This window comes from Ovis aries, chromosome 1, assembly GCF_016772045.2.
Source record: "Ovis aries strain OAR_USU_Benz2616 breed Rambouillet chromosome 1, ARS-UI_Ramb_v3.0, whole genome shotgun sequence".
NCBI classification, from domain to species: domain Eukaryota; kingdom Metazoa; phylum Chordata; class Mammalia; order Artiodactyla; family Bovidae; genus Ovis; species Ovis aries.
The window spans coordinates 71,207,859-71,234,966 of record NC_056054.1 but is presented as its reverse complement, the minus strand read 5'-3'; the positions used below and the strand labels follow the sequence as shown (position 1 = coordinate 71,234,966).

The 27,108-nt window shown below is 43.8% G+C and overlaps 1 protein-coding gene across 3 annotated transcripts in view; it reads left to right on the top strand.

The window, feature by feature from the left end:
- Positions 1-27,108, top strand: part of ABCA4 (ATP binding cassette subfamily A member 4) — a 147,058-nt gene that overhangs the window by 28,166 nt on the left and 91,784 nt on the right. For all 3 annotated transcript variants that reach the window (XM_060400859.1, XM_060400857.1, XM_027973917.3), the window contains 5 exons: positions 13,365-13,454; positions 15,981-16,221; positions 17,239-17,378; positions 18,001-18,117; positions 18,956-19,153. In XM_060400859.1, the coding sequence (XP_060256842.1) occupies positions 13,365-13,454; positions 15,981-16,221; positions 17,239-17,378; positions 18,001-18,117; positions 18,956-19,153 (786 nt within the window). The remainder of the gene's footprint in view (positions 1-13,364; positions 13,455-15,980; positions 16,222-17,238; positions 17,379-18,000; positions 18,118-18,955; positions 19,154-27,108) is intronic.

The following is a 27,108-nucleotide window of genomic DNA, read 5'->3' as shown; positions in this document are numbered from 1 at the left end:
AGTGTCCTGGGGTTCTGGCCTTTATTCAGTAGCTGTAGATAGAGCAGCAACATGTTAGGCATCCGGTTTTCTCCAAGGTAAACTGGTTTAAAGAAGGATTTCTGCCTCTGAGTTTTCTTATCTCTCCAGAACAGTAGTTCTTAATCTTTTTATAGATTAGGACTGCCTTTGAGAACGTGACAACAGCTCTAAGCCTTTTCCCTACAGAAATGTGAGTTCACACAGACACACAGCAGGTGGGGGCGCTTGAAGCCTCTGAAGTCAGACCCGAAGTTAAGAGCTTTTGCATTAAAATTTCTTTCCTACTTACCATTCATGTATATTCTGTCCAAAAGATTTGAAATACAGCCACAGATTCTTCCTTAATTCTCCTTATGAAGTAATCAGCTTCTCCCCTGAGTACAGGACCCCAGAGACAGAGAAAGGACCAGAAGGCCGACAGCCTGCTGGGGCACACAAGATCTCCCGGTGGTCAGGGGCCTGGTCCCAGCTCTGTACTGGCCCCTTCCTTGCTGTCATTTGCAAAGAACTCAGCCTCCCCATGTGTAAAATTGAGACAGCAAAACCTATTCCATGGATCTCATAGGATTCAGTGGTGAAGTTTACATTAGAGGTAGAAAAGCACTTTGAAACAAAAAGCATTTTTGCTCTTACAAAAATAAGAATGTAGCTGCTCTGTGGGGGCCTGCCTCATCGCTCCACTCCCAGAAGTGACCTCCTCAAACACTTAGGTGGGACACTCTTCCTCCCCAGACCCCCAGACTAGGAAGAGGACTATTTCAAGGGGTAGTCTCTTGGCTGCCCTAGATTCCAAACTCAGCTTTGCATTCATCAGCCACAAATACTGAAAACAAAACTGAAGTCGCCGCGGGAAGAAAAAGGCCCAGTTTCTGTTGAGCCAGAGAGAGTCCCATTACTTGTCTGTTCAAGAGCCCACCCTCTCATTCAGACTCTGCCCCTCCTCCCCAGTTCTGGGAGACAGCTTGTCTCTGTGACCTCTCCCAGTAGAGACAGTTTGGCATTTCCCCACTGCTCTGAGTGATTTAGTCTGAATTCTCTACTCATGACGCATTTCCTGGTACTCAGGGTGTCCCCTCCTGGTTGCCCCCTCACCACTGAAGCTTGTTTCCTCTCTTTTCATCTGATGCTTCACAACTGTCAGGTTGCAACAAACATGCTTCAAATCTACATTCCTCCAGTTGCCTAGCAACAACTTCCCTCCCGGATAAATCTGGATTTCCTGTAGCGGCCCACAATTAAACACAGTGGGCCCCTCACTGTCTACCGCTTCTTCTGCTTTTCACCTCTGTCTGGGTGCTTTAAAGACAGCAGTTCATCCCTTACTCCAGAGCCCTCCACCAGTTCCCAGAGGCCATGTTATCCTTGTAAAGACACTTTTAACCCAAGGCTACCTATTCACCCTTGTGTTAGATCCTCAACTTAGAAATCAATACTGCTTTCCAGATGGACTTCTTTGAATCAGAGAAAGTAAAACAAAAATTTCAACTCATAAAACATGACTTTTTTGTTGTGACAGCGTGGCATCTGTTTGATTAACCTGTTGGATCCAAAGTGTCAGCAAGAATTGCTCAAATGAGACTTTTTTAGTAGCTGCTGCTGCTGCTAAGTCGCTTCAGTTGTGTCCGACTCTGTGCGACCCCATAGATGGCAGTCCACCAGGCTCCCCCGTCCCTGGGATTCTCCAGGCACGAACACTGGAGTGGGTTGCCATTTCCTTCTCCAGTGCATGAAAGTGAAAGTGAAGTCACTCAGTCTTGTCCAACTCTTCAAGACCCCATGGACTGCAGCCTACCAGGCTCCTCCATCCATGGGATTTTCCAGGCAAGAGTACTGGAGTGGGTTGCCATTGCCTTCTCTGTTAGTAGGGAATATGCTTTATTCTGCCTCAAGAAAAAATATTACATAGTCCCAAAAGACAGGCATGTACCTCGTCCCTTGAGAACCCAGAGACCTCATGTAACCAGAATTTTCTTGGCTACTGTGTAGGACCTTGTATCCATTTTTCAAGTTCTGGACCAAGGCCCAGGAACCCCTCAGACCTCCCATAGCTGATGGAAGATGATAGAGACCTACTTTTCTATAGCCCTATTTGTATATCCAATCTTCCTTATGAGATCTAATCAGGTCTTGAACTTGGGTTGAGTTCAACTTGAGTGCTGAGTTCTGTGCATGACATAGAAGGGTTACTTGTTGTTTGGGAAATTGAGAAAACTTATTTGGCATAGGAATCAGTGGTGTGCGTGTGTGTGTGTGAGAGAGAGAGAGAGATGGTGATACTTGCCATTTATGTCTGTGACCTTTTTTTCCAGAAATGTTTTCACATTTCCATTCAAATAAATTTACAGTCCCTTCTGGTTCTTTTGGCAGGAACAATCCATGCAAATTAGAATAGATACTGGGGGAGGGAGCCTGGGAAAGTTATTTTATAATTTATGGCAACATCAATCAGACAATTGGTGACCAGACACGTATGAAGTGTTCCCTGGGGAGGCGGGATGGGGGAGCACTATTCTGAGATGCAGGTGGTATCTAAAACAAAGGTTCGAGTACTAGATCCTCATTATTTACCATCCCCACTGGAAAGAGCTAGGAAAGGCATTGCAGCTGTGGTACCAGGGACACAACTGGAACTCAGTAAATTTTTATATTAACATAATGAATATTATTAAATTGTTTTTAATGGGATATAGTTGCTTTATAATATTGTCAGTTTCTGCTGTGCAACAACATGAATCAGCTGTATTCACACATATATTCCCTCTCTCTTGAGCTTCCCTCCCACCCTATACCCGTGCAGGTCTTCATGCAGCAGCGAGCTGAGTCCCCTCTGCTCTATGGCAAGGTCCCACGAGCTGTTTCACACACGGCAGTGGATATATGTCAGTCCCAATCTCTCAGTCCGTCCACACCACACCACCCCCTCCATGCCCACACATCTGGTCTCTACATTTGTGTCTCTATTCCAGCCCAGGAAATAGTGCACCATTTTCTTAGATTCCTCATATATATGTGCTAATATAAAATATTTGTTTTTCTCTTTCTGATTTACTTCACTCTATATAACAGACAAGACTGAAAAGGAGAATGTTAACCAAACACAAAAACGTACCTCCAGCAGTGGTTCCTCCCGTCCCCCTTCCCCAAATTTCTGGTCTCATTCTTACTGGCGGGCCCTCTAGTTTCTCTTGCCATCTCTCCTTACATTCCTCCTCCACCTGGAATTCCTGGCCCTCCTGTTCTGTCCATAAACACTGCCTTCAGTCTCATGATCATCACCTTGTCTTCTTTCAAAGCGTAACCAACTGTTAGCTTCCCCCATCCCTAGGGAGAGCCGAGCACACCCTTTCTGTAAGTCACCGTTGTATCCTGTGAAAATATCTCTCATGGAACTTAAAATCACAATAGACTCGGTCTCTTATCCACTAGATTGTGTTTATTTTCTCATTAAGTAATACACTACACATTTATTGCACATTTACTATGTACCATACTCTGAAGATACATATTTTTAAAAGTGTATTCCTATGCTTAATGAATTTACAGTATAGTAGAAAGACAGAGGGGCTTCCCAGGTGGCTCAGCGATGAAGAATCCACCTGCCAGTGCTGGAGACACAGGTTCAACCTCTGGGTCAGGAAGATCCCCTGGATCTCCAACCTTCTCCAGTATTCTTGCCTGAGAATTCCCATGGACAGAGGAGCCTGATGGGCTACAGTCCACAGGGTCACAAAAGAGTCAGACATGACTTAGCAACTAAAACAACGACAGAAAGAGAGATAACTTTTAAAAAATAGCAAACCAATGTAAAAGTGAGAAATGGACAGAGGATTTAGGAGCAACTAGATGGGGTACATTAACCCAGAGGAAAGAGGGCAAGAAGAGCATGCTGGTGGAGGGGAAGAAAGGTTTCTGGAGAATATGAGGTGGTTTTACGTGAGCTGACTCTGGCCAGTAAGGTGAGGATGGGATGAGATGGAGTGGGTAGGCTGTTTTATTAGGCCCTAAAATGATAACCTAGCAACTACGGGCAACAGGGTTTGCAGAGGCCTACAAAAATGCTTGAGATCTAAAAATAAAAAATGAATCATACTCTGGTTTCTCTTCAGATCACATAAATCTTTCACCATTTACTAAAAATAAAAATTATGGCTTCAAAATACAAAGAAAAAGCTTTAAAATAAAAGTTAATAAACATTAAATTGAATCCTTAAGGTAATATTTTTCAATTTTATGGTTAAGTTTAATATTCATGAAATTCTAAATTTAAAAAATGGGTTTATAGTTCAGAGTCTTCCCCTTTACAAACAATAGTAAGTATTTGCAGTGATTGCTTAGACACTGTACCAGATCATTCATTAAATAAGCTCAGTTCAGTTCAGTCGCTCAGTCGTGTCTGACTCTTTGCAGCCCCATGAACTGCAGCAGGCCAGGCCTCTCTGTCTATCACCAACTCCTGGAGTCCACCAAAACTCATATCCATCGAGTTGGTGATGCCATCCAGCCATCTCATCCTCTGTTGTCCCCTTCTCCTCCTGCCCTCAATCTTTCCCAGCATCAGGGTCTTTTCAAATGAGTCAGCTATTCGCATCAGGTGGCCGAAGTATTGGAGTTTCAGCTTCAACATCAGTCCTTCCAATGAACACCCAAGACTGATCTCCTTTAGAATGGACTGGTTGGATCTCCTTGCAGTCCAAGGGACTCTCAAGAGTCTTCTCCAACACTACAGTTCAAAAGCATCAATTCTTTGGTGCTCAGCTTTCTTCACAGTCCAACTCTCACATCCATACGTAACCACTTGAAAAACCATAGCCTTGACTAGACGGACCTTTGTTGGCAAAGTAATGTCTCTGCTTTTGAATATGCTGTCTAGGTTGGTCATAACTTTCCTTCCAAGGAGTAAGCGTCTTTTAATTTCATGGCTGCAGTCACCATCTGCAGTGATTGTGGAGCCCAAAAAATAAAGTCTGACACTGTTTCCACTGTTTCCCCATCTATTTCCCATGAAGTGATGGGACCAGATGCCATGATCTTCGTTTTCTGAATGTTGAGCTTTAAGCCAACTTTTTCACTCTCCTCTTTCACTTTCATCAAGAGGTTTTTTAGCTCCTCTTCCCTTTCTGCCATAAGGGTGGTGTCATCTGCATATCTGAGGTTATTGATATTTCTCCTGGCAATCTTGATTCCAGCTTGTGCTTCTTCCAGCCCAGAGTTTATCACAATGTACTTTGCATTAAGTTAAAGAAACAGGGTGACAATATACAGCCTTGACGGACTCCTTTTCCTATTTGGAACCAGTCTGTTGTTCCATGTCCAGTTCTAACTGTTGCTTCCTGACCTGCATACAGATTTCTCAAGAGGCAGGTTAGGTGGTCTGGTATTCCCATCTCTCTCGGAATTTTCCACAGTTTATTGTGATCCACACAGTCAAAGGCTTTGGCATAGTCAACAAAGCAGATGTTTTTCTGGAACTCTCTTGCTTTTTCCATGATCCAGTGGATGTTGGCAATTTGATCTCTGGTTCCTCTGCCTTTTCTAAAACCAGCTTGAACATCTGGAAGTTCATGGTTCATGTATTGCTAAAGTCTGGCTTGGAGAATTTTGAGCATTACTTTACTAGCGTGTGAGATGAGTACAATTGTGCTGTAGTTGGAACATTCTTTGGCATTGCCTTTCTTAGGGATTGGAATGAAAACTGACCTTTTCCAATCCTGTGGCCACTGTTGAGTTTTCCAAATTTGCTGGCATATTGAGTGCAGCACTTTCATAGCATCATCTTTTAGGATTTGAAATAGCTCAACTGGAATTCCATCACCTCCACTAGCTTTGTTCATAGTGATGTTTCCTAAAGCCCACTTGACTTCACATTCCAGGATGTCTCGCTCTAGATTAGTGATCACATCATCATGATTATCTGGGTCGTGAAGATCTTTTTTGTACAGTTCTTCTGTGTATTCTTGCCACCTCTTCTTAATATCTTCTGCTCCTGTTAGGTCCATACCATTTCTGTCCTTTATTGAGCCCATCTTTGCATGAAATGTTCCCTTGCTATCTCTAATTTTCTTGAAGAAATCTCTAGTCTTTCAAAAATTGTTGTTTTCCTTTATTTCTTTGCATTGATCTCTGAGGAAGGCTTTCTTATCTCTCCTTGCTATTCTTTGGAACACAGAATTCAGATGCTTATAGCTTTCCTTTTCTCCTTTACCTTTCACTTCTCTTCTTTTCACATCTATTTGTAAGGCCTCCCAGACAGCCATTTTGCTTTTCTGCATTTCTTTTCCATGGGGATGGTCTTGATCCCTGTCTCCTGTACAGTGTCACGAACCTCCGTCCATAGTTCATCAGGCACTCTGTCTATCAGATCTAGTCCCTTAAATCTATTTCTCACTTCCACTGTATAATCATAAGGGATTTGATTTAGGTCATACCTGAATGGTCTAGTGGTTCCCCCCACTTTCTTCAATTTAAGTCTGAATTTGGCAATGTTTTTGCTGACTGTATAAAGCAGTTCAGTTCAGTTCAGTCGCTCAGTTGTGTCTGACTCTTTGTGACCCCAGCAGCACGCCAGGCCTCGCTGTCCATCACCAACTCCCAGCGTTCACTCAGACTCACGTCCATCGAGTCGGTGATGCCATCCAGCCATCTTATCCTCTGTCATCCCCTTCTCCTCCTGCCCCCAATCCCTCCCAGCATCAGAGTCTTTTCCAATGAGTCAACTCATCGCATGAGGTGGCCAAAGTACTGGAGTTTCAGCTTTAGCATCATTGCTTCCAAAGAAATCCCAGGGCTGATCTCCTTTAGAGTGGACTGGTTGGATCTCCTTGCAGTCCAAGGGATTCTCAAGAGTCTTCTCCAACACCACACTTCAAAAGCATCAATTCTTCAGCGCTTAGCCTTCTTCACAGTCCAACTCTCACATCCATACATGACCACTGGAAAAACCATAGCCTTGGCTAGATGAACCTTAGTCAACAAAGTAATGTCTCTGCTTTTGAATATACTATCTAGGTTGGTCATAACTTTTCTTCCAAGGAGTAAGCGTCTTTTAATTTCATGGCTGCGTTCACCATCTGCAGTGATTTTGGAGCCCAAAAAATAAAGTCTGACACTGTTTCCACTGTTTCCCATCTATTTCCCATGAAGTGATGGGACCGGATGCCATGATTTTAGTTTTCTGAATGTTGAGCTTTAAACCAACTTTTTCACTCTCCTCTTTCACTTTCATCAAGAGGCTTTTGAGTTCCTCTTCACTTTCTGCCATAAGGATGGTGTCATCTGCATATCTGAGGTTATTGATATTTCTCCCGGCAATCTTAATTCCAGCTTGTGCTTCTTCCAGCCCAGTGTTTCTCATGATGTACTCTGCATAGAAGTTAAATAAGCAGGGTGACAATATACAGCCTTGACGTACTCCTTTTCCTATTTGGAACCAGTCCATTGTTCCATGTCCAGTTCTAACTGTTGCTTTCTGACCTGCATACAGGTTTCTCAAGAGGCAGGTCAGGTAGTCTGGTATTCCCATCTCTCTCAGAATTTTCCACAGTTTATTTTGATCCACACAGTCAAAGGCTTTGGCATAGTCAATAAAGCAGAAATAGATGTTTTTCTGAAACTCTCTTCCTTTTTCCATGATCCAGCGGATGTTGGCAATTTGATCTCTGGTTCCTCTGCCTTTTCTAAAACCAGCTTGAACATCAGGATATTCTCTGTTGACATATTGCTGAAGCCTGGCTTGGAGAATTTTGAGCATTACTTTACTAGCGTGTGAGATGAGTACAATTGTGCTGTAGTTGGAACATTCTTTGGCATTGCCTTTCTTAGGGATTGGAATGAAAACTGACCTTTTCCAGTCCTGTGGGCACTGCTGAGTTTTCCAAATTTGCTGGCATATTGAGTGCAGTACTTTCACAGCATCATCTTTCAGGATTTGAAACAGCTCAACTGGAATTCCATCCCCTCCACTAGCTTTGTTCATAGTGATGCTTTCTAAGGCCTACTTGAATGTGAAGGCCTACTTCACATTCCAGGATGTCTGGCTCTAGATGAGTGATCACACCATTGTGATTATCCGGGTCATGAAGATCTTTTTTGTACAGTCCTGCGCATTCTTGCCACCTCTTCTTAATATCTTCTGCTTCTCTTAGGTCCAGACCATTTCTGTCCTTTTCAAGCCCATCTTTGCATGAAATGTTCCCTTGGTATCTCTAATTTTCTCGAAGAGATCTCTAGTCTTTCCCATTCTGTTGTTTTCCTCTATTTCTTTGCATTGATCACTGAAGAAGGCTTTCTTATCTCTCCTTGCTATTCTTTGGAATTCTGCATTCAGATGCTTATATATTTCCTTTTCTCCTTTGCTTTTCGCTTCTCTTCTTTTCACATCTATTTGTAAGGCCTCCCCAGACAGCCATTTTGCTTTTTTCATTTCTTTTCCATGGGGATGGTCTTGATCCCTGTCTCCTGTACAATGTCACGAACCTCCGTCCATAGTTCATCAGGCACTCTGTCTATCAGATCTAGTCCCTTAAATCTATTTCTCACTTCCACTGTATAATCATAAGGGATTTGATTTAGGTCATACCTGAATGGTCTAGCGGTTTTCCCTACTTTCTTCAATTTGAGTCTGGATTTGGTAATGAGGAGTCATGATCTGAGCCACAGTCAGCTCCTGGTCTTGATTTTGTTGACTGTATAGAGCTTCTCCATCTTTGGCTGCAAAGAATATAATCAATCTGATTTTGGTGTTGATCATCGGGTGATGTCCATGTAGTTAGTCAAAGGCAAATTTCAAAAGTAAAATTAAGAGCCTTAAAAATGTGTATCTATCTATCTGTATCAATATAGCTATAGACAGAGACACAGATGCTTTAAATATGTGAATTTGAGGCAGGATCAAGTTTTAAGATCAGTGTGTGCCTAGAGCCTATGGAGATGAAGGAGAGAGGATGGAAAGAAGCTGTCCACTGAGGCAAAGCACAAGCATAGATAGTATCTAGTCCATAGTTAAGTGAAAAACAACAGCAAACTCACAAAGAAGAGAAAGTACTTACAAGTGATAGGAGCTGTGACTGACTGATTCCTGTCTAGTCTCTGGGTGCATGAATGTGACAGTTGCTTATCGTCTGTGCCTCTGGGCTTCTTAGGTCTCTCTTAATTGCCTCCCATCATCTAGGACTCTGCTTGTTTTTGTCTGCACAGCTTCTGTCGTCTCCATCCCTTGATTCCAGCTTCCTTCTAAGGCTGTCTTTCCTATTTCTCTTCTCCCCTCTTTGCATTTTGATGGCTCATCCTGGCCCACACTCAGACCCAGCACCAGCTTCTAGATCTTCAGGCTGGGATTTTGACAGTGGGATGGGGAAGAATCACTCATGACTCCCAGGCTTCCAGCTCTGGTGATGGGCAGGAGGCAGTGCCACCAACTGAGGAAGGGCATCCCAGAACAGAAGCTGGTTTGGGAGAAGATAATGAGATCAGTTTAGGACAAATTGGATTTGAGCAAATTATCCAACAAATAATTGAAAGTTGGAGATGCAGATTTAGAAGTCATCAACAAAAATGTAGTCGATTAAATGATAAAGGGAATGAAAAAACCCAGAGAGAGTGTGCGGAGTGAGAAGAGCGAGGGTATGGAGATCCTCAGGAACCTCAGCACATATGCGGAAGGTGCAAGCAGAAGAGCTATGGGACAGGCAGAGAGAACAGAGGAAACCAGGCAAGACGAGTGTCATGGAGGAAAAGAACATGACCAACTGTCAAGAGCAGAGAGGTCTGAAAAGACCAGAACAGAAAGCATTCCTCAGACTCTAAAACTGGGGATTCTAGTGAAACCATCTTGCTAGGATGACGAAGGCAGGAGACTGGGAAGTGCTGGTGAGGAAATGAATCACTGAATGCAAATTGTTCTTCTAAGAAATGTGGGAATAAAGGGTGGAGCAGGGAAGACCTTCTCCCAAGTAAGAGAGAATTCTTCCTGCCTTACTGGCTTTGAAATGAGACATTGATGCTTTTTCTGCTTTTGAACGCAAACTGAAACACCATCTCTTTGTGGGTCTCCGGCCTGCTTGGGCTTCCCTGGTGGCTCAGATCATAAAGAATCTACCTGCAGTGGAGAAGACCCAGGTTCAGTCCCTGTGTTGGGAAGATCCCCTGGAGAAGGGAATGGCTAACCACTCCAGTAGTCTTGCCTAGAGAATTCCATGGACAGAGGAGTCTGACGAGTCTACAGTCCATGGGGTGGCAAAGAGTTGGACATGACTGAACGACTAATATGCACTTAGCCTACCAACTCACCCTGAAGATCTTGGGATTGGCCAGCCTCCATAATTTCATGAGCCAATTCCTTAGAATAAATCTCTTCCTATCTATCTGTCTATCTATCTTTCTATCTACCTATGTACTGCCCTTAAGCATACCATTTCATGAAGTAGCAGGTGTAGAAACAGTCACCTGCTTGTTGCTATGAGCATTCATTCATCATATTTGATATGTGCCTGAATGTCTACTATGTGCCCAACACACAGACATAGTTCCTGTCTACATGGAGCTTAGAGTATAATAAGAGAGACAGATAGCATGTGAACAGTAGAATAATTATCTATGGTGAAGAGTGCAAGGAAGGAAATAAACAGGGCGCCTTAAAAGAACTCAACAGAGCAAGGGCGAGTGAAGAAGCATATAAAAAGAAGCATCATCTAAATCTACCATAAGAACACTGTCTTTCATATAGATAGTGGTCTTAGGAATCAGCCCTGAAGAATGAGGAAAGCTTTACCAAGCGGAGGAGGGAGGCAGACAATGTGCATAAGCCAGGAAGCATGAGAAAGGGACCAGCACATTAGGGAGTGTAGAATGAAGTCTAGACTCTGAAGGAAAAGTAAGAGAGAAGGCTTGGGAGGGAGCCATGCACCAGCTCATGAGAAGTCATGTGTGTCCACCATGGGTACTGACCTTCTCTCCTGGAGACAGTAGGGAGCCACGGAGGATCTTTGTGTGGGAGAAGTAACATGATTGTATTGTCATGTTAGGTAACTCAAGCTATAGTGTGGAGGGTGCATTTGAAGGAAGGAGATTAGGGTCAAGAGGCCAGCAAGAAGACTGTTCTGATAAGATGTTCTGAGAAAGAAGCAAGGAGAACTTAAGCAAAACAGTTTAGTGAGCAAAGAACAAAGAGAGGAGAGAGTATTGATGCAATATTCATTTATTTATGCATGCAAAAACCTTTTTATTTTTAGAATTTTATTCTAGAAATAACTATAAAAGAGAAAATAACATCATAAATGCCCATGTACCCATCACCCAGCTTCAACTATTATCAACATTTGGTTGTTCTTGTTTTATCTGTTCCATTTTTCCCTGAAGTCTTTTAAAGCAAATCACACACAACATTTCACCCTCACATATTTCCCTATGTATCTCTAACATAAAAACTTACTTGTTGTAACAAAACCACAGTTCTATGATCACTCCCAACAAAATTAATTCCTCAATAATACCTAATACCCTGTTATGTTAACTTTCCCTTTGCTTGTTACAGGTGGTTTGTTCAGATCAAAGTCAAAATAAGGTTCACAATAGCATTGTAATTGGTTATGTCTTGGACGGAGGAGCCTGGAAGGCTGCAGTCCATGGGGTCGCTAAGAGTTGGACACGACTGAGCGACTTCACTTTCACTTTTCACTTTCATGCTTTGGAGAAGGAAATGGCAACCCACTCCAGTGTTCTTGCCTGGAGAATCCCAGGGACGGGGGAGCCTGGTGGGCTGCTGTCTATGGGGCCGCACAGAGTCGGACACGACTGAAGCAACTTAGCAATAGCAGCAGTATATCCCCTTTCATCTGTTATAGTTCTTATTGGAGGTAGTTCGGAAGGCGAGTCAGCAGGACTGAGTGATATCTTACCATTGGGATACATTTTTACCTGCTGGCTTCCTCCCTTCCTACCTACTCTTCTCAGTCCCACCCTCTTATGGGAAAACAGGAATTAAAGTACTTTGCCCCACACTGAAGCTATTTTCAAGGAGTTTGCAAAGTAGTCATGGCAAGACCAAAGTCTGGGACCAGTGTTAAGGTTAAGGAGAAAAGACTTTTCTCAAGGTTATAGTTTCAATGGTGGCTTTCCTGCTCCTTAGTCTAGAAAATTCTCCTGCTGCTTTGTAGCTCTCATGCATAAGGAGGTCTTTCATACTGCAGTTATAAAGTAAGCCTGAAATGCTAATGCTCCATAAGTGCATATACACTTATTCTTCAGTTCAGAGTCAGAGAGAAGTATGAGGGCTCCTGCCCCTACAGCCAGGAGAGAGGGGAGCAGGGCCATAGCTGGAAATAGGCCAGGCTGCTCAAAGCCTCACTCCACCTGCTTCTCTGCTTTGCTGCAGCTGGATCAGTACCCCCAGCATTTAGGAGAGCGGTACTGGCAAATGAGAAGGCAAGGCTTGTGGCTTGTGGTCCACAAATATATGAATGATAAATATATGTTGAGCTTGTTAAAATGCAGATCCCCTCTGGCCTACTCAAGGGGCATGCTTGAGTCTGAATCACCATCTCAAAAGTTAGAATTCAATCCTAAAAAAAACAGAGAACTGGTGATGTCAATCATTTTGAAACTATGAAGAATGAAGTCATTCATTCAGGACTTGAACTTGATTTCTGGCAAACAAGGTGTTCACATCAGGCTCTGGGCCTCAGAGCCAGAAAACTCATGAACTCCCACCTTCCCCACAGCAGTGGAAAACACGCCAACAGCGCTGTGTTGCTGCACAGCCCTGGGATCTCTAGAACACCAGCATGAGACAGAGACTGAGAGGGAACTGCTCTCTCTATTCAAGGCTGCCAGCAGCAGCTTTGAAAAGAAAGGTGCTGGAGTTGGCCGACTCGTCCATAAGAGATTGGTCCTGAACAGAGTAAGAAACACAACCTGTCTGGAAAGGACATAAAGGGACGACAACGACCAGGAAGCCTGCGAGCATCCGCAGAGCCCGGGTGAACAGATGGGCGCCGTCTGCACGCAGCCTTCCTTTACGCACCAGCAGCTGCTCTGTTTTCTTTCCTCCAGGAGTCTTGTTTGGTGTTACTAAACCAGCATTCAGAATCACTTTGGTGTATTTAATGTCACCATAAAACTATTTGTGATTGACTAGTTCAGCAGGGTTGAGAATAAGAACCTTTGATTTTCTCAGTTAGACAAAAACTTGTTTTTGAAAGCAATCTTGCAGAAGAGGTCCTATGATCAGAAAGAAGGTAGGAAATGTTTTTCCAGCATACCAGAGATCAGATAGCACCAACGTGCATATGTAGAACTGCACACACACACACATATATGTTTTTAAAATATTTTTTTCCTATCAATTACAGTTTCCCAGACTCCTAGACAGCAGATCTCAAGGTATGAATCTGAGATCCTGGGGAAGAATATTATCTGATATGTCACCAAGAATTCAAGAAGTAAGTGGCTTGATGATAGAAATATAATTCCATTATATCTTTCCACTGTTTTATCACACTTATTATATCAAATAATTTAATTGTACCTCAGACCTGTTCAAGGAGAAATACATTCAGTTTTTCCATCTAGCAATTTCAAAACATCTGTTCATATATCCTTAATTATCCATGCTCCTGAGTTGGAGGCAGACAAAAAGGAACCAATTGTCTAATTTCACACCTAGAAGGAAACAACACTTTGTCTGGTATAGTGGATTATCAGGGGACTGACAACTGAATTCAAGTCTTTTCACTCTTTCTGACATGATACAATATTCTCTTATGCCCTTAAAATCCGCATAAATCTATACCATTAATAGTAATAGCATATACTTACAGACTCTAAGTGTCTTACATACTTTACTCATTTCATCACAAAGAGAGTGACTTTTTGGTGTTGTTTTATAAAAGATGTGCACATTTTAATCAAATACACAAGCCAATTGCCCATATATAAACGATTTTCCAGTCAACAGATGAGATGTGCTGGGGTCATGATGATGAAGAGACAGATATATGGTCACTGCCTTGTGAAATGTAAAGTCCAACAGGGAGGAGAGCTGTGAAATAAATAATTAGCTTCAAGTGTAGTGAATCTTATGAAAGAGAGGCAAAGGGGAAACATAATTTTCCCAAAACTTTTTTTCCCTCCAGTATTCTCAGCCGATTTGGGCTTTGCCAACCTTGAAAACTGCATGGTTAGAATCTGTCCTCATGAAACTAAGCTCAGCCTGGGCAGAGTGCTGTGCAGGGCAAGTTAGAAAAGGGCCCGTTGCATTCTAACATGTATACTAACATGTATACTATCATGTAAGAATTGAATCGCCAGTCCATGTCTGACGCAGGATACAGCATGCTTGGGGCTGGTGCATGGGGATGACCCAGAGAGATGTTATGGGGAGGGAGGTGGGAGGGGGGTTCATGTTTGGGAACGCATGTAAGAATTAAAGATTATAAAATTAAAATAAATAAATAAATAAATAAACCTACTCTCTTAAGTATTTTCTTAAAAAAAAAAAAAGAAAAGGGCCCATTGTACTGATGGCCACCTGCTATAGTAGGAGTCTCTGTTTAACATTCTTCTCTTCATAAGCATTTAAAAAATGTATATCAGTATAATAGGGTTGAAGTTAATAGAGAATTTTTTTGAAATCTCCAAAGCAAATCAACACTCTGAATTCCATGTGGGAGTTCCAGAAAGTTTCTTGCCTGACTAGATAACAAGTCTAGCATTCGTGAACTGCACTGAAGCAGATGGCCCTGTTTATATTAACTGATACTAAACCGTTTGACCTTGGAACAGCCTCTTCATCTCTGAGCACTTTGATTAAATGAGCAACATAATAATGGTAATAACCTCTTACAAGACTGTCATAAGGCTTACTGCTATTAAAGCAATTTGAGATTCCGTCTTTATTATTGAAGCCTAGACTGGGATTATAGACATGACTCACTATGTGGATTCTCCACGGCACTCAGCAGTTTCAGAGGGCAAGTGCTGGCATGTGGACAGAGAGGAGATGACAGGTAAACATCACTTAGTGCAGCAGGAGAACTGTTTTCAGTCTCACCTGATTGAATGGTTTTTTAAGATCTCCATATGCCTTTGAACACAGGTAACCAAGTGTGTTTGGGGAATAAAAGCAGCATGGTTTTTATTTTGTGTTTTCCTTTAAAGTCAAATGGTAGTATGGAAACTGATATCTTGGCAACTCTGGCAGCCCTTAACTTAGTTCTCAGCATTATAGATTCACCTTCAAAAGATAAAGCCAGTGAGTGCCACCAGTACCCGTATGGGGAGAGGACCACCAGCCTCTTCTTAGTTTGGGGCAGAATTTAAAGAGGTTTTCCAGGAATGGAGAGTTCATTTGTTCTATATTTGCTTCGATCTTAAAATATATATACACACACACAGACTGAAAGAAACCACAAACCACACATTTCAAGGAAATGGAACAGTCCACATTCAGTAAAGCTAAGCTAATAAGAAGATAATTTTCCAAATATAAGAAACTAATTTCTAAACTATTTGGCCAAAGACCAAATTTGCCCTGACTTTGCCTTTCTAAGACAGAGCTACTCCTCCATTTCATTTCCCAATTTTTTCCAGTAGCTCCATCTTGATGGGAATAACAGAACCAAAGAAGTGACTTACAAAGAAATATTCTCTACATTTCGCTAAGGATACATTCCCAGGGAATTCACACTAAACAGACTGGAAAAGAGAAGTAATATTAAAATGCTTTTGGAAGTTACCTCTTTTATTTTCTTTAAGGCTCATCCTAGTTTCCTCCTAGGGCCTGAGTGGATGGCAGTAGCTTTTATTTCATACCTGGGTTAAAGATCGTCAAGAATATTTATGGTTTCTTTTAAATGTGGAAATCAAAGGCAAATGCTGAGATCTCTCCAAACTTTGGAGCTTTGGCTTCACAGTGGGTTGTGACTCTGACTGCCTTAGAATGACCTGAAGCCTTTGCCTTGCCATAGTTCATCCACCGGCCAAGTGTTCAAGACTTGCTGTGGGTGACCAGACCACTCGTGCAGACTGGAGGCCTGGAGACCTTCACGCAGCTGATGGGCATCCTCTCTGACCTCCTGTGTGGCTACCCAGAGGGAGGAGGATCTCGGGTGTTCTCGTTCAACTGGTACGAAGACAATAACTATAAGGCCTTTCTAGGGATCGACTCCACAAGGAAAGATCCTATCTATTCTTATGACGAAAGAACAAGTAAGTTTTCTAAGTCCTGCATATAAATTGGCTTCTAATGTTGGTTTAAGCTGATAGGGTCACACTTGCAGGTGAAATTAATCCCGGGGTTGACTTACCCTGGGTCTTGTTGATCAGCTTTGGGCTAAGAGGCTTCTCCTTGTACAGAGTCCATTTCCCCAAGTAGGAAGAGGGGCAGTGCTCAGAAAGAAATCTGGAAGTGAGTCAAGGAAAGAACAGAGACCCGCTTGGAAAGGGAACAGAGGGGACATTTCCTACTGATCTGATTGAACTAGGGTTAAGTTCTAGAGGAAGAGAAAGATAAATGAGGAGGCAGCCCAGAGTTGCAAGCGGAGCTGGGGTCAGAAGGGCTCTGGCAAATAAACATGGCTGTGAGATGTTTTTACAAACACAATGCAGTGAAAATCTGTATGAGTACTATTGAATTGTGTTCCAAAAGGCAAGTTGCCTGCAAGTTATCTTTCCCACTTTTCCTTATTTTTTTTGGCTCCTGTGGGGTAAAGGAGGGTGGGGTATGGATGAAATGCAACCTAACCCACTAGTTAAAAATTAAAGAGGCAGTGAGGCACGCACCCAAAGCAGTTGGGCCCCAAGATAGCCACACACAACAAAGAAGTTAAGCGGCTAATTGAAGGGAAATTATTGAAACTAAAGCTGAGATTTCAAGTGAAGGCCTCGTTTGGCCTCTCAGTCCCTTTCATCTGAGAATGTCCTCTGTTCCTTTTAATAATCGCAAGCAGGCTTCTCAACCTTCTTCTAAAGCAAAGGAAAAAAAAAAAAAAAGAAACCGAGGGTAAGCCCCATCCTTTGTTTCTCTGATGAGGCCTTTATTGAGATGCACTGTGGCATTTTGTTACTTACTAATGATGAGCTTGTTATTGGTGGAGTGCAGCCTATTAATTTAGGTTATTTGTCAAATCCTCCAGCATATAGTTGAATGAAACACGCGATTTGAACACACTAATGACTGTGTTTAGCTGGGAGTTTCTATAAAATCCGTCCCTTCTCTCCTGACAGCGACCTTTTGTAATGCATTGATCCAGAGCCTGGAGTCAAACCCTCTAACCAAAATAGCCTGGAGGGCAGCAAAGCCTTTGCTGATGGGAAAAATCCTCTTTACTCCAGATTCCCCTGCAACACGCAGGATCCTGAAGAATGTAAGGTCCCAGCTGGTCTTGTCCCTTCTGCCTTCTGCCTCTGGCTGTCCAGTAGAATGGGAGTGTGTGTGCATGCATGTGTGTGTATGTGTGAGTGTGTGTGTGTGTGTTTTACTGTGCCCTCCTGGTGGTGAGCCTTCTGTTTGTTTTTTGCTCAGTGGACACTTGGTTCCTCCCATGGGAAGGCTTTGCACCGGTGCCCCTGCCTGGACCCTCCCTTCTCTATGGAGCCTGCAATGATATTTTCTTCCTCATTGCCTAAATTCTATCCCTTAGAGAGGGGTTCACAGTTCTCTGAAGCCTGGCTTCCGGGAATAGACAAAGATAGGGAGGAAGGGAGGGAGAGCATTTGCTCACAGGGAGTCCAAATCTAGCTTTAATGAGATTCTGAGACAATAACATCATCAATATTAGGAATACCACTGAGAAATGAAATTCTGTCAGTCCTGGAGGCTGGGAAATAGCCGATTGTTCTGGGAAATATCAGTTGACTGAGAAAATAAAGACAATTCCTTGAAAACCCTTTCCTAAACAGTGCAGGTTAGTGACAGGAAAGGTACAACCACAGATTCTCTCTTACTTTTTCTCTCTCCATTCTCTTGCTGTCTCTGTCTGATTTTAGGCTAATTCGACGTTTGAAGAGCTGGAGCGTGTCAGGAAGTTGGTCAAAGTCTGGGAAGAAGTAGGGCCCCAGATCTGGTACTTCTTTGACAAGAGCACACAGATGACCATGATCAGAGTACGGATGGCATTAGAGGTTGGGAGGGAGAGGGGAAGAGAAAGGCCAGGAAAGTTCTGTTTGTTTCCTCTTCCCATAACTTTCCCTGGAATTAGATCAAAATATAACAGGCACCAGTTTTTGAAGCTGTCCTTAACTGGAATCACTGACTTTGCATGGGACCTAGGGCTTTGCTGGTGGCTCAGACGATAAAGAATCTGCCTGCAATGAGGGAGATTTGGGTTCTCTCCCTAGGTTGGGATGATCCCCTGGAGGAAGGCATACCTTCCTCCAATACCCACTCCAGTATTCTTGCTTGGAGAATCCCATGGACAGAGGAGCCTGGCGGGCTACAGTCCATGGGGTCAAAAAGAGTTGGAAACAACTGAGCAACTAAGTACAGCGCCGGTTTCTGAAACTGGGGAAATACAAGAACCATCACATGAGGGCCTCCAATTCAAAGGGGCATCTCCTCAAGGGGCCAGTTCTGTAACTGCAAAGATAGTCAGATGTGTCTCTCTGGTCCCATTTTCCATTTTGCAAAACCAGGAGATAAGAGTCCTGCGTAGCAGAGATAATTTAAAGGAAACCAAAGAAAATCCTTAAGAAAAAGAAAGCTTCCAATATACCATGTCCCTGCCCCTCTCCCCCATTCCCACATCCCTCCTTTATTATAGAGACCTATGTTTAGGGGAAAAATGGGATATAGCTAGATATGCTTTATGATAGAAGAAAACCCACTAGATTTTTAGGGAACCTTAGAGTCTATCCTATTTGTTAAAAATTGGCAATGGCCTAAAAACAAGACCAGAGATCCTGTGGAATTCTAAATGCTGTAACTGTGTTGCTTCTTCCCAAGGACACTCTGGAGAACCCAACAGTAAAAGCTTTTTGGAATAGGCAGCTTGGTGAGGAAGGCATCACTGCTGAAGCCATCCTGAGCTTCCTCTATAAGGGGCCTCGAGAGGCCCAGGCTGACGATGTGGGCAACTTCAACTGGAGGGATATATTTAACATCACCGATCGTGCCCTACGCCTGGCTAATCAATATCTGGAGGTAAGGGTAGCAAGTCACCTGAGGGCCACCCAGGACCCCTTCAGAACAGCCCTGTACATGGAGCCAGAGATTCCTTAGCAAGTCAAGTGGTCTCGGGTTTCAGATCTCATTTTCTTCACTGAAAGATTCCCACAGTCCCCAAACGGAGATGGACCTTGTTCTCTGTCAGCTTATCCACAATTAAAACAGTTCCCTCTTCACATCTGCCTCCTAACAGCTCCCTTGCTCCTCCTTGGCTGTCCCCTTGAAGCCCACATGGTGTCGTGTCTGTCCTTAGCCACCTCTTGTCTGCATTGCCTCGGTGGCTGTCCACTGCTAGTGTCACCAAACCTCCAGTTATGAGGTCCCCCTGCTTGTTAGATACTCCCACCCCCAGGTTCTACAGGCACATCAGACTCAGCATGTCCCAAAATAAATCTGCGTTCACCCTCCCTGTAAAATGCATCCTCCTTCAGCATTTCCTACCCTGATCAAGTCCTCTGCGTTTTTGCAGATTCTTAAATTAGAGGTTTTGCGATCACCCTTAAATCACCCTCCATACAACACTTCTCATTAATTGTGTAACTTTGTGCCAAACTCTGTGCTAAGTGTTTTTACATACCTTAGTCCCTTCAATCCTCCGACAGCTCCATCACGTGTTGGTTGTCATCATTCCCACTTTACAGATGTAAAAGCTGAGGCTTAAAGAGTTTAGGTATGATCCCCATTAGCTATTAGGTGGAGCAGACAGGAAGGGATACTACTGCCCAGACTCCTGCCCTGCGTCTGTCATGCCCAGTCACTGAGCTTTGTCTTCTCATCTCTTAGTATTCCTCAGCTCCTCCTCTTACCTTCTAGGCTCTCTGAACCCCAGAGGCCTTCTCATCTTTCTACCAGTCATTCCTAAATTCTCCCTCCCTGGACTCCAGGGTCCATTCTTTGTTGGTTCAGCTTCTTCTCCATGATGACACCAGAGTTACATTCCAAACTCACATCTGCTAATATCACTCTCACACTTACAGTCTTAATGACCCACTCTCCAGGAAGACAAGTCCCTTCCAAACCTGCCCCAGCCCACCTTCCCAGCCTCTGCTCGTCCACACATCTTCAGTTCTGCCCCACTGGCCCTGCCACCACCCTAAAGCACACCCTGGCTTCTCATGGTGCCATTCTTTGCAAATGTCTGTTTCTCTGACAATTTATTGGAGGCTCTTTGCCTAAATAAAGAAAATTTATTGGTTGACATAACCTGGAAGTTCAGGGGACCTAGGACACTGTGTCCTTCCCTCTTACCTTGCTGTTTGCCTTGGCCCAACTCTGATCTCAGCCAGATCCTCTCCACTGGGTAGTGAGTCAGCTGCTCGCAGCCCTCAGTGGTCATCCTTATACCAAAATCTCTGCAGAAAGAGGGAGTGGCTTTCCCACAGTATACACAGTCCTCCTGGACAGTATTGGCCTGGCCGCTCTACCTAGCACCAGCCCCTTAGGGGACTGTGTACCACCCCGGGGTAAGGGAGGCAGCGTTAGCTTCATCTGAGTCTCATGGACTGAGCAGGGTTACTGTAAAGTGGGGGAAGGTCTTTCCCCAAAAGAAGAAACACAAGGCAGAGAAGTCCAAAAGGCTTTCCCTTCCATCATCGATTGAGTGAGTATCCATTCATTTTTTGAGACTTAGCTCTCAAATGTCACTTCTGCTTCAACGCAGGGCTGGTCATTCACTCCTCTGTGCATCGCTGGCCCTCTCTTCGCATCTCTCTTAGATCTTGTTCCAGTCCGATTCGTGACAGCTATTAACATGTCCATCTCCGGCTGATCAGCAGACTGGAGTTATCAGAGTCAGGGAACAGATCCTAGTTAGGTTCAAATTCTCAACCTCAGACTCCCAGGGAACATCTCTGTCTGGGAGCTACCTACCAATGGGCCTCACGTCATACAGCACATTGACACAGAGAAGATGCTCAAGGAAATAGGAGAGGAAATTAAGCCAGTGGCCCCTAAGAGCAAGCCCGTCTCCCCCATACTCCGTGGTCCTAAGGATAACTGACTAGTGAGAAAAAAGCCCACCTTCATCTGTCACCACAGCGTTCTTAAAGACTCCCTGCTGCTCTTGGAGCCACCAGAATTCTCCCAGTGTGTGCGCCACTTCCTCTCCAGAACCATAGACATGTCAGCACAGGCTTCCTAGGTGGCCTTTCAGAAGGGGCCAGGAATGGCAGCAACACAACCAAAGTTCAGGTCATTCAAAGTGATTCCCACTTGTCTGAAGGCAACAGTGTCCATGGGTGCTTTCTACGAAACAGATTTCTGGACACAAACCCAGATCGATTGACTCAGAATTACCAGGGAAGAGGCCTAGTATTTTCACAGACCTATTAGATTGGTGGGGCCTCAGGGTCCCCTCATACAATTACTCAGTTGCTATTTTCTTCTTGCAATGCCTTTGCCAGCTAAGCCCCCATTCCTGGCCATGCCCACCCCCATCTGCCACTGTGGTTATAATATAGGCAGGATTTTTGGATGGGTTATGGACAGAGGCACTCTATTCGTTTATTCTTGCTGAATGGAGTTCACTGGGTCTCACAGTTTTTTGTGAGGTCCTATCAGAATACCTCTTATCTTTTGTTTAACTTGATATTTGCATAGTGATGTAAAGGGCTTGTTTTCTTGAAAGATCAGTTTTTCCACATATCTTGTGCTTAATATAGTACCAGATACCAAATAGATACTTAATATATATTAGATGGTTAAGAATTTAGTTTCTAGAACCAGACCACGTGGGTTCAAATCCCTGCTAATTGTGCCTCAATTTCTGTATCTGTAAAATGGACATATTGATACTTATCTAATAGGCTTGTTATGAGAATTAACTGGGTTAATTCTTGCAAAACACTTAAGACAGTGCCTGGCAATTAGTAAGCACTTAATATTAACTTTTTAGTAAAATACAAACAAACAAACAAGCAGGAACTACTGCTTGGCAGGAGGCGAGTGGAATTAGTGAAATTAGGCCCAGCCACTGAGCCCCTCCTGCTGCTTCTCCAGGGATTACAAAGCTGTAATCTCATCTAACACAGCCACCAGCATGTCCCCAGGACTTGCAATTCCATTAGCCCAGCCAAGTGCTCCTAAGCAAAGACTAGGATAGTCACCAGTTAGTGGCCTGCCCCAGGGGTTCCTAACAGGGGTTTTGATGGTGGCAGAAACCCAGCAGGTAATTGTGCTGAGGTTTCTGATCTTCCTGCCCTCGGGTGGTGGGGGGAGGAAAAGTGAGGACCAGTGACCTGAAAAGAGAAGAGGAGGGTGAAGAGTAGTGAAGAAGAATCTGATCCTTGCAACTGGTCCTGGGATGTTCTGTTTTTGTCCTTGTGTTTTGGGAAGTCAGGAAGAGCCTTGGAATTGGGAAGTCTGGCAGAGCCTTGGAAACTCCCCAGTTCTTATCCTCAGAAGCAGACAGGGCATGAAAACCCCTTCACAATGGCTGCAGGACTTCTCCAGGACAGGGCAGCAAGCGTGTTCCTGCACAGGCTGTTTAAGGCTTGACTGAGTCTCTCCTCTCTTCAGTAATATGACTTTCATTAGGGAGCTTTGAGAACTTCTGGGCCAGACTCAAAGCCTACTTCCCTGCTTATTGCAAAAAAAGAAAAGGAAAAAAAAAAAATCATTTCAGGAAAATTCAGCAAAAAATACTGTAAAACATAAATTATGTTGATCCAGGTCAGCTTCCCTGGTGGCTCAGCTGGTAAAGAATCTGCCTGCAATGTGGGAGATCTGGGTTCGATCCCTGAGTTGGGAAGATCACCTGGAGAAGGGAAATACTCACTGCTTGGGGAAGCTTCTCACCCACCAGTGAGGATAAACACCTTGGATCTTGCTTATAAGCTGTATCCCTCTGGGAAACCTACTTTATCTGCCAAGGTTCAATTTTGTCATTTGTAAAATATAGGTAATAACACAACAGATCTCACAGAATCGCTGTTGAGGATGAAGTGAGTGAAGCGTGCAAGGCACTTAGAACGATGGCACTCACTCATTGCCATCGATTAGTTAAGCCTGTGTGTAAATTCTCTGCCCTTGATTCCTCACATCTTAGGTGGGGCTGGCAGTGCCCTCCTTTCCAAGTGGCTGTGAGGATGAGACTGGAGGGGGTTGGGCACCTAGCCATTTGATGCACGGCAGCTCTTGCTGTGAACCACAAGGATGTCTACCCTTGAACCACAGGCCATCTGAGGAATGTCCCTTTTTCTCATTTCATGTAAGCATTAACCAGGGATGTGAAGCCACTGTTCATATTAACCTTGTGAACTGGTTTAGAATCAGGACTGCCAGATTATTCCAGAAGGGTACAAAAGTCTACAGCATGAAAGCATATTATTTCAAGAGCCATGAACTGAATCACAAACAGCTTATGGACAATGATCTTATTTTATGTCTCATCAGTCTTTCAGAAACATAGAACTGGGTCAAGGAAGGAGAACACAGGTCGGGGATGGGGCAGCTTGAGTCATAGGTGGAAGGAAGGAAGGTGCATTTGAGTCTGCTGTGACCAGCCACTGTGCTGGACAGCCCTACACGTCATCTCGTGCAACACTGCTGCCTGCCCAGTGGGCATAATTGTTACCATTTTATAGAATTAAAGACCTGGTAGCCTAATACATCACAGCAGATGAGAGATGGCTTCAGAATTCTAACCCAGAACTGTCTGGCTGTGAAAAGGAAATTTTTTCTTCTACCATAGGGGCCACATTAGTAGGGAGCTCAGTAAGTTTGGATAAATTATATAATGAGTTGGATGCATGTGTCCAGCTCTTTGCAACACTATGGACCATAGCCTGCCAGGCTCCTCTGTCTGTGGGATTCTCCAGGCAAGAATACTGTAATGGGTTGCCATTTCCCCCTCCAGGGGATCTTTGTGACCCAGGGATCGAACTCTAGTTCTTTACCTCTAGCACCACCTGGGAAGCCCATTTAATCAATTGGATAAGGACAGTAATTATTTTGTAAAGTTCAGGATAGCAAACACTATTCTTTTTCAGTCTTTTCTGCTTGGAAATAGCTAGGTTTAGAGGCTTCCCAGGTGGCACCAGTGGTTAAAGAACTCACCTGCCAGGGGTCGAACCTGGGTCGAACCTCTTTACCGACCGAGCTACCAAGGCCTTCATAGTGGTAGTATCTCAGAGAGCTGCTACAGTTCAATCTAACGGAAAAGAAACAAGTTGCACAAATCCAAAATGTCACAAATCCTCCAAGCACTGTCAGTTATCCTCCAACTGTCTCTGAAATCCCCCTTCCTCACTCTCTGCATGTATGGCCTCTGTTTTCAGGGACCAGTACCAACAAGTCTCCTAGCTGGTTTCTGGGCCTCTGGTCTCTTGCTGCTTCTGTTCAGCTCCCACACTGCCCAGTGAGATTTTGCTGAAACTCATCTTGCCCTCACTTACTGGTTCTGTGATTTCAGGCAATATTGTTCCCCTGCCTGCTGAAAATAAGGATGGTAAGTGAAGTTACAGCTAGGGCAGCATTTACCAATGTGGCTGGACTGGGTGTTTGTGATTGGAATATGCTTTCAACAGTCAGTGCCCGGCTCTGTTGCTTATTAAATATTTTAAGTATGATAACACTCACCTCCCAAAGTTGTTGGAATGATTAAACAAGAAAGCTTTGAGAGCTAAAGTGCCCTGCAGTCAGCCAGACTGTTCTCTCTCCTTGAACCCAGCTACACAGGAAGCATCACCTGGGGGCTTTGCTGGAGTGTGAGACTTCATGCTCCAACGTGACCTTTTTATTTGTTTCATTATTGTATTTATTTTAGAAACAGACATTTTTAAACAGCTGTGCATTTCCTCTTCCTTTGTTTTCCAGTCATGGTGCATTTCCGCACTTCTTACAGTTGAACATTTCAGAGGTCTGTTCATGGTGCCCAGTGTGTTAGATAAAATTTATTGCAGCGCCTTTGGCCTGTACTTCACCATCCCAACCAACACAAACAGCCCAAAGCTATTTTATCCAGTGGCTTTTTCCATGTGGGGAGAAACAAATCTTGAGTGTTAAGGTTTAGATCTGCCAGGAAATTCATTCTGGGATGTTTGCCCACATCCACTGGCATTTTTCAAAAGGAACCCCAGGTATCTACATTAACACCAGCAGGACCACTTGAGGCATTCATCAGCCACTTTGTTCTCGGCCTGAGTGTGGAAGTTAAAGATGTAAGAGACAAGGCTGTAGAGCCAGCATCTCTAAGGGTGCAGTGCTTTTCTTATCCCTGAAGATTTATCCCTCACACGTCCTGAACATGTTAGTCAAAAAAGGTCAGCACAGAGTACCAGTCCCCTTTGATTATCAAGTTCAAGCCAAGAGAATGATTCTTTCTTTCTTTGCCTCTACTGGATATAGTTTTCCACTTGAGAGATAATTTAATTTATTTATTACTTAATGTGTTTGAATTAGCATTGGAGGGGTCACGGTAGAAGAAGGAAGCCGGCTGCTACTGCAGCTTCTTTTCCCAAGGTGGTGTTTGACTTAGCTGTATAAACAAATGACTGCATTCTCCAGAGGTCCTGAACACAGCTGTCTGCCCTGGAGAGGGCCACACCTCTTCCGGCAGGGTGAACTCTGCTTCCTGCTGAGAATCAGCAAAACAACCAACAAGGAATGGTAGGGATTGTGTAGACTTCAAATGGCAATGACCCTGCCACCCAGATTTTGGCCACAGCAGTTGGAAACTGAATGAGACAAGGAAACCTCTTCTCTTGCTTTACTGCCCTTGGCTATCACAGGGCATTCTAAAAATTCTCTTTGAGATTCTCAACTCTGGTTGTAAAATTTGTCTAGACTATAGCCATGAGACCCTGGAGATACTGTCTTTTTAATTAGTGAAGATGCCCTTTGAATTTTTTCCTAGTCATGATGCTATCTTTCTGCTGAGCCTCTCTCACTAGCCAGTTCTTATCTACCTACAATATTCTTCCCAACATCCATGATCACACTGTTTCTCTCTGTTTAGAACCAAAGAGCTTTTATAAACAGACTCTGTGGCTTCAGTCTCATTGGAATCTATTATGTTTTAACTTACAAGCCAACCAGACCAGACCAGATGTGTCAAAATTTATGACCGTGGTTAAGGGTGTAGTCATTCACCATTGCTTCCCAAACACACTCATGCACCTACTCACATGAGTATACATGTTCATTAGTCAAGATCTTAACTTCAGGAACCCAGAGTAAGTACCAGTAGGGAATGAGGTCACTTGCTGTGAGGCAGGTGGCCTCCCCATGAGAATGCAAGGATACATTATGAATCATACCTCGGGGTATGACCTAGGGACCTCTGACTCATGTCCAAACCAGCTTCCACAGCTGCTCTGCCTTGACCTCTGGATTAGTTTCATAAGACCTTCCTCTGGATAGAGTTGTCTGACTTTCAACTAATGGCCAATGAGCAAGCTAGTGAACACCAGTGGCTTAGGATCCATCCCACCGCCACCCCTATTGCCCAGGTGGAAGCTTTGGCTTCTGTCCATAGCATACTTCTAACCAGATGGGGTGCTGCAGATAAGTATGGGATGGATTGTGTTCCCAGCCATATTGTTTTTTTAAAATAACTGTCTTCTTTCCAGGACAAACAGCTATTATAAATGGCTGGGCTTAAATGCCACTAGACTCTTTTAACTTTGAAGATATTTTGCCAAAACAGTGATTAAAATTGTATTGATCAAGTCCTCATTATTTGTGAAATAGTTTAGTATTCCCTGGTGGCTCAGACAGTAAAGAATCTGCCTATAATGCAGGAGACCTGGATTCGATTCCTGGGTCAGAAAGATCCCCTGGAGAATGGAATGGCAACCAACTCCAATATTCTTGCCTGGAGAATCCCATGGACAGAGTAGCCTGGTGGGCTACAGCCATGGGGTCACACAGAGTCGGGCACGATTGAACAACTAACAGTCACTCACTCTTAGGATCCTACATAGTTAAAACAC